Here is an 8,369-nt window from a genome sequence, read left to right on the forward strand (position 1 = left end):
GCTTTATCAAACATAAGCGTGCAGGTGAATGCACTTCAGATTCACTGGACAAATCATAAACTTTTTTTTGCGACACGTGGTGCATTCTTGAACAAGGCTCATCTTGTAACTTCTCCATACTACATCTCCGAAATGTTATAACTCCTACCACACCTCAGTTTTGTGCCCTTCCAATCTTGAATATTGGTCCGATGTCATCTTTAAATGGGCAAGCCCGGGCCTGCCGGGGCTGTTAATGAATAGTCATGAAAGGAAAAGAAGGAGGTGGCGCCAGCGTTTGTTGTTAGATGCAAGGCAAGTGGAGAAAGGCCAAGTCAGGCAAGGGAAACAAGTGGAGGAGAAGAGAGGCCGAGCATCTCTCTCATCATCCTCCATCATGTCCCGCTCCACAGAGAGGCCACCTGGCTGTGCACGACTCTGCTGTTACTGTCACACTTTGACCTCCGAGTCCTGAGTGAGCCGAGGTGCAGCGCGTTGTAGAATCACGGTTTGTTTTCCAGGAGCCCTGAGATGCTGTGTGATGTGGTAAGTGGGCACAGATTAAGAGTCTTGCAATATTTGTGGCATTGATTTTTTTTCCCTTCTAAGTTTTTGGTTGCRGAGTTCTGGCATCAAAGTTTCTGTTCTCAAAAGGCTGAAGAAAAGAATTTGAGTTTGACTCAGCACTCTGATGGATAGGTGCAATAATGTTTATGACGGRTTGAATTGTTCTTTTTACAATAACAAGTAGTTTCATTGTAGACATGTGGATGGCGATGCAGAAGGGATGGTGTGCTGTTTAGACTGATTTCCCTCACTTCCATTTTCTTTGACTGAAACGCAAATTATTATTATTATTGCTGCATTTAGTTTTTATTTACGTTTTACACAATTTTACAACTTTTTGGGTTTGTACGAATAATTCATAAATCAAGAACGTTGATCCTTAGAGTTGATGGTCTGTCCTCTTCTTGAACTTTTTTGAATATTTCCAACAGGGGGCAACCTTGTTGCACATAACTCCTCCTTTGCCCTCCCCTGCCCATCACTACCTCCTTTTAATAAAAACAATTTACACATCTAATCTCATAGACAGTTCATTTATGTATGCAGTTCATCTTTATTTATATGTTCTCAAGCCAACAGAGCCACATGACAAAATGGGACTTTACACTGCTAATTGTGTTAAAAGTGGCCGCGCTGCTCGAAATGATTACAGAGTGTGAAGTAATAAGTGGCTGTAAAAACAAGCGATGGCACTTTTATCCTCAGCCTATTATTCGTTATTCATCTCGACAAGTGAAGGTTTCTGTGCAGGCTTATTGGCCCCTCTCAGTGTTGTGAGCCTTTAAGCCTGGCTTTTGAGTGGCAGCTACCAGGATGACTGCCCACAGGGGACATCACATGACGCTGGGATGGGGAACACGTACATCCACAGAAAGACGCTCACACAGTGGCAGAGGAGGCTTTAGCTCTGTTTTGACTTGTTGTGGATTCAGTTCAGGTTTTAAGACCAAGCACACCTGTGAGTGCATGTGTGCACCAGTGTGTGTGTGTGTGTGTGTGTGTGTGTGTGTGTGAAATGTTTTCTGTTGTTCATACATACACCTGGGACTCTTTTGTGCTTAAAAAGCCTCTCTGATAATGGAGTCATGATTTCCAGAGTAGTAAACAAAAAGATAATGGAGGGACTTTACTATTTTTTTTTATAGTTTTCATAAAAACATGAAGATCAGAATGCACAGGGCGTAGATTAAGCATTTTTTTTTTCAGTGACTGTTATATTCTTGCCAAAAAACTGAACTATTGATCAGCTGTTAGGTATTAACTTCTCTGAACCTGAAGAGTTGATGTGCCGTGCTGCACATGCCAGAGTTTGTCAATGTATGGATCTTGTGTATTCTTATTTAACCTCGGTAGTTTGTATTCATCTGCTGAAAAAAAAAAGTTCTGCAGTTTTTTTTCCTTTAAAGAAACTTGGTTCATTCCATCATCTTCAATTTCAAGTAAATAAAAACAAAACAGATCTCTTGTATGTTTTCTGTCAATGTTTTGTTTTCTGTTCTTCACCAACTTAYTATCTAAAAAGACCACTATAGAAAMAAGTATTCAAACTTTTAGATTTATAAGGAAAATAGCATAGAACTCTTTTCTGATATGATAACCTAAAAATTCTAGAGGTTTAGCTGATTTGTTCTGTCTATGAACAGAATTAATTTRTGATATCACTGGATTAATGATTTTAAATAAGTGTGAGGGGTGGGGGGGTTAAAATCAGACTTTTTAACACAAYTGAACTTTCAGTTATTTTAAATGTAACTTCTATCTTTATTGACTGTAGGAGATATCTTGAATCTTTAACACATTGTCTGAGAAATAGTGAAAAACTTGGGAAAAAAGTTGGATGAGCTCAGTCATCAAAATGCTGAAGTTGTACTTTCCTAGAAACTACGATTTTACTATATGTCAGCATTTGGCACCTTATAAATGCAGCTTCAGAAACACGTAGAACTAATGGAAACCACTAATATTCTCATTTCTTCATAAAGTAACTTTTTATGAAAAGTACAGAATACTTAAATCATTTTGGGGTCATTTACAAATACTTTATGTTGTACTTATGTGTTATAATTACTCTGTAAAGTAGTCTAAGATATATATGCAAGGGTAATAAACTAACTTCAATTTTGCTAGAAGAAAAACAGCMTTCAAAGTTTATAAAAAAGTACTAAAATAACCTCTTGTTAAATCAAGTTAAACAATGAAATTTATCATTTCCAAATGGCACAATTTACTTATTAATGCTTCAAAATCATAATATCTTTATTGTCATTGTAACAAGTACAGTGGTAATTAGGTGTTCCCTTAGGATGTCAGGATAAAGAGAATAATAAGAAATAAATATACAGTCATACAGCTTATTGCACTTGCAGCTCTTAAGCGGTGTTAAAAAATGAATTCCTCAGTTTAGGCCTAAAACACCCAAAAATAAAATCTTATTTTAATAAAACTTTCTGTATCTGATTTTCATGCTCAGGATTATGACATTTTTTTACTTTACGTTTCTAAGAATATTGACACTGCACTGGGTATTTAAAGTTTTATTGATAAACAATGCAGGACAGACGGAGGATTTGACCTTCGAACTATAGTTCTTTCATGCATTTCCTTCCTTCTTTCTTTTTTCTCTTTCACTTCATCGTGCTTTCTCTGTGTCAGACCAGACATTGTTGACTTAGTGTAGGCCTTCACGAGGTGTTTTGGAGCRTGTGTGTACATGCACCCCGGCATTGCTGTCTATGTCCGGGCATGCCATAATTAGAATGCCGTACCATTTTTTGGGTTCCCATCCCTCTTTCCCTCACTGCTTCTCTCCCCTTCTTCTCAGTCTCTTGTTTCTCTCTCTCTCTCTCTCTCTCTCTCTCTCTCTCACCACACCAGTCCTCACCTTTTTTCCTGTCCTAGAAGCACATGTGTCTGTGAGTGTGCGGCACAATATGTCCACTGATGCACACCTGGCTTGAGAAGTCCTGTAGTTAGGCTATGCTCCGGCACTCTCTTTGCTTTGTTGTGTTTGGATGTTTGACTGACTGAAGATCTGACAAATGAGACCCGTGCAGTAGAGGATGTACTACGTGAAAAAGAAGGTAAAGATTTTGATTTTGTCTACTCATTAAGTTATGGTTTGCTTGTGTAATGCCGTGGCGTTATCAGGTTGAAACTTCAAGCAGCAGAAATCCTTATCTCATGCAAAACACATGTAGCAGAATTAATGGTTTCTCATGTAGCCATTGATTATTAACCTATATTATTTTKGGGGTTTTGTTTAGCCTTGTCTTTTGTGTCGGTCTTGAAAGTTTACTTTAATCACTGAATGATGGACAAAGTAGAAAGCTAGTCCTCAGCAGGTTTAAAAAAATTACATGTTTTTTTACATGATGCAACAGGTTACCAGAAATTGTTTTTCTTCTACTGTGGCTTTTGAGTTTGAGTTCAGCGGTGTATCGACCTAAARGAAAGCATCAACTGTTACTGGTGTATCATCAAGGACACCACACTACATCAAAACTTCTTTAACACTTCAGAGAGGAAAAATGGGAAATGGCAGGTAATTAGTAACACCACATATTATGTCCGTGTTTTACAACCTGCCTCAAATAGCCTCCAGCAAAACAGTGGGGATCTCACTGTAACTGCCACTCACCTAACCRAAGTTGAAGCGTTGGGATGGTTGTGATTTTTCATGTCGTACAAAAATAGGGCCCTGAACCGTACATGGACACCTACCTAGAAGGTTGCACATGCATCATCACACACCTAGTTCACACAAATCTCTGTTTCTATTGTAACCCGACCTTCCTTAAGCCTCCAAACCCCTGTGTCTCTGACACCTCCACCTGTGTCCTCCCTCTTGTCTTTCTGCGCCCTCCCTTTTTCGCCTGTTTCAGTCGCTTCCCTCTTTGTGTCTCCCCAGTCCCAGTACAACTTGCTGAGCAGCAGCATGGACAGCCTGGGGAGCCGCGCGACGTCCGCCAGCCCCTACAGCTCCGAGAACACCTCTTCGTCGGCCGTGCCCACCCCCTCGCCTTACTCCCAGCCCAACTCCACTTTTGAGGGCCTGTCTCCCGCACCRGCCATCCCCTCCAACACCGACTACCCTGGGCCTCACGCCTTCCAGGTGTCCTTCCAGCAGTCCAGCACCGCCAAATCAGCCACATGGACTGTGAGTACAAACACACACACACACTTTTTGTGGCCTTGATGCTGCGCCACTTTGCCTGTGCACACATGTGCTTTCTTTCTGTACATCTCACACACTCATAAATATTCAGAGACACCCATTCTCACACGCTCACTCACTCAAGTCAGCACATGTGCAGACTCGTCGTGTGCAGGAGAAAGTAAAGCAGGATTTGGTGATTTATCTTGTCTTGACTCTTTGAAATCTGCTCGATGAATGCAGCCCAGATTAAAAAGATGCTCTGGACTTTTGGAAATATTTTATCCTGGGTGTCTATTAGTCGATTTGTGCAATGGATTACTTTAGGGGATAATGCTACCACCAAACTGCAACTTTTGGGATTTGCATCATGAACACATGTTGATAAAGGACCCCATCGCACATGCTTACAGATTTTAAATTTGATAGAGTTAGTTAGGAAAWATGAGTATAGTGATAAAGATATTACCACTCTGATAAACCTGGATATGGACATTTACGTACCAAGCATAAACAACTACCRTGTGATGTGATGGTGTTGAGAAACAGGTGAAACGGGAGCTGTGTAATTTGTCATGACCCAATGAGAAGGCTCCTGCTGGAAAGGTGTCACCTCCGACTGTCACACAGTTGACCTCCCTGAAACAAGAGAAACGAGAGACAAACTGCACTTCCTTCACTCTGTGTGTGTGTGTGTTTGTGTGTGTGTGTGTGTAGGACTGAAGTCCTCAGGGGCTGTGTTGGCTTGAAGTAACCATGCGTGATGAGCTTCTTTACTCAGTCCTCAGTGATGTAAGACGATCCCCCTCTGGACATTAGAGCGGTGGTCTTTGACCTGCTGCTTTTCTTTCTCTGTCTTTTTCTTTCCCCCCCAGTCTTAGCACACACTCATGGCTGTCACCTCTGGCGTCTTTAGTTTCCCCTCAGCCTCCCCTAAAATATGTGGATAATCTCTTTTGTCTCCSTTAAACCCGCTGACCATGGATCTTTCTCCAATCACGTCACATCATTTAAACACAACACAGTAAACATCATCAAAAAATGAATAATTACACAATGAAACAAGTTTGTATTCCTCGCATTATGTTGGTTACAGGTAAAAAATACAAAAATACGCTCAGAATTTATTTAAAAATTATTTCTTAGAGTTCATTAAATTTTTTGATTTGAGTTGAAACATTTGCAGTAGAGAAACACAGGTGAGAAAAAAACTGAAGATATTCATTTTCCTGGAGCCTTGTAATGAAAGCCACAGACGACTATAATTAAAGCAGGAAAAACATTTAGAAAAACAACAATACACTGCTTATATAGTTTTAAAAAAGGCTGATGTCACCTTTGAGGTAGCTGAATGTGAACTTTCTAATTGCTTGCTCTGTTCAGGAGTGAGCAAGTTTTTTTTAAAGCTTTTTGTTTRGATGTTTTAAAATGTTCTTAGCCTGTTCGTTTTGTTATTTTTATAATACATGTGTGAGTAATGATTTCTTTGTTCAAATCACATTTGATCAATTTACCTGAAGTTTTGAAGGAATTTAACCAGTAAACGACAAATGTATTTGAACCCATTTGTTTTTGCTTCTTGAGTTTCTGCTATTGCTCTACTGTATTTATTCATGTATAATACTAGAATTTTAACCCTAAAAATCATTCATGAAGTGGGGAGATAGTGTTATACACAGGTTATTTTTAATTAGATTTTTACGCTTTGTAAGCTCAAAAAATGATGATCGTATTATACTTGAGATCATATTATACATGAATAAATACGGTAAGCTTTATGTTTCCTGATATCCAACTCATGTGCAGTTTGGAAAAGCCTTTATTTCATTTCCATTATAGGGAACCCTCCAACAGATCATACATGTTGACTTTGTTTAGAAAAAGGACAGTTTCAGGAAAAGAAGAAAAACAACCTTTACCTGTCTAACCAATTAATGTCAAAACTGTTTTTGTTTATTTTTGTTGGCTGGTTTAGTTTCTAAAGGTGTGTTTGCCAAATGGCTTCAGGTTTAGATGATARCACAGCAGAAAATGATATGAAGTAATCTGCTTCTGCTGCCAAGGAGAGCTAAGATAAAATAAAACCTGTTTCATCTAAGTGACCYAAATACATTGGTTAGTTTAAACAAAATGATACATTGACCTTTTATGTTGTGGGAAAAGTTACGTTTATCATTTGTAAAAGAATAAATAACTTTAAGTAACTCAGTATGAGTAATCAATGTTCATCATTTTAAATAATTTCTGCTAGGATTTATATGAAAAATAAAAAATGGCTGCATATATTTGATATATTCAGGCATAAAAACACAAAAGCTTACATATGTTTTTATAAATGGAGAGCTGTAAAGAAAAAAGGATTATGGTTAAGAAATGTTTCTACTAGTAGAAGGGAATTCCCCAGGATTAACACTTTGCTTAAGAATTTGTGTGCATGCACGTGTGTGTGAGGCTAAATATTTATGCACAAGACTCGTGTCAAATTTGTTTTTAAAAATAGTTTTAAGCAGATCATAGTTAAAATAAGTGTTTTTTTGCAGATGATGGGTCACCTTGTTTGACTGTGGTCTCTTGCCTTGTAGTTTTATGCTCATTCCTTGTAGCCTCAGGCAGTGAGGAATGCCACTAGGGGCATTATGATAATAATCACCTGCTTACAGACTTCGTTTCCCACCCTTCTCCCTCCTAATATGAGTGGGTGGCATGCTTTGTTTTTGGAGCTTATAAGAAGTTGACTCCCTTTTGCATCAAGCTATTACCATTAAAGTGCCTGTGATGCCAATTTTTTGTAATACGTCTGAATGCATTTTGAGAAAGAGGACATTGATAAAATATTGCAAAATAAATTTCATGCAGCTGAGATGAACAGTTGTTGAGACATTTGCCTGTGAAGTAACAGGAAGTGATGACAAAGGGGAATGTCTGCATGTGAACAGAGTGTTGCTAAAACAGCCAACAACCCAGAGTGAAAAGAAGAATCTGATGTTTCTTCAAATTATTTTGAGTCACTATCAGAGAGAGATGAAGAAGAGTCAGAGTTCAGATAATATTGTTTCAATTAACAAAGACAAGAGAGTTTTCTTTGTTAAAGCGTTCCCCTTTGAGGTCACTTCCTGTTTCACTTTGGCAGAGCCAAGTTCAAAAGAAAATAYGTCAGTTATGGGACAAAATGGGTTATATCGTGTGTATTATTCCAACTTTCTTAAATATAAAGATGTTTTCTTTGACTTTTTGTATTTGAAGATTATGCCTGTCACAGGCACTATAAATCCTACTTTTTAAATCTAAACTGCAGAGCTGACKACAGCTTTGATTTGGGGCTTCATAAAAGGGGTTCCCATGTCAGTCCACATGTGAGTCATCATTCAAGTRGTATTGAGCAGTGAACAGAAGAACCGATCCTTTTGTTCCCCATGTCTTTCATAATGTTTCCATATRCAGTAAGCCCATCCAAGCCCATGTTAAGCTGGTCTGGTAATCCGCCCATGTCTAGTCAAGACACAACACATTAGCAATAATAGCTCTGAAAGTGCATCGCTCTCCTCTTAAAGATGATGCCTCGGCTTGGATGCAGACAAGCGTCACCACGACTGGAAATGAGATCTAACACCTCAGCATTGTCAAATTATAAGAGCTCTTTCCATAAACCCATACTCAGTGTGTGTGTGTG

The 8,369-nt window shown here is 38.7% G+C and overlaps 1 protein-coding gene across 4 annotated transcripts in view; it reads left to right on the top strand.

The window, feature by feature from the left end:
• The window catches only part of tp73 (tumor protein p73), a 27,714-nt gene that overhangs the window by 7,135 nt on the left and 12,210 nt on the right, over window positions 1–8,369 (top strand). For 2 of the 4 annotated variants that reach the window (XM_014001649.1, XM_014001648.1), the window contains exon 4: window positions 4,454–4,702. In XM_014001649.1, the coding sequence (XP_013857103.1) occupies window positions 4,454–4,702 (249 nt within the window). Of the gene's footprint in view, window positions 1–331; window positions 526–3,393; window positions 3,627–4,453; window positions 4,703–8,369 lie in introns of those variants that run through there. The other 2 variants (XM_014001651.1, XM_014001650.1) reach the window with 2 other exon arrangements.

The sequence above is a fragment of the Austrofundulus limnaeus genome, unplaced genomic scaffold (genome assembly GCF_001266775.1).
Source record: "Austrofundulus limnaeus strain Quisiro unplaced genomic scaffold, Austrofundulus_limnaeus-1.0 Scaffold10, whole genome shotgun sequence".
Lineage (NCBI taxonomy): Eukaryota > Metazoa > Chordata > Actinopteri > Cyprinodontiformes > Rivulidae > Austrofundulus > Austrofundulus limnaeus.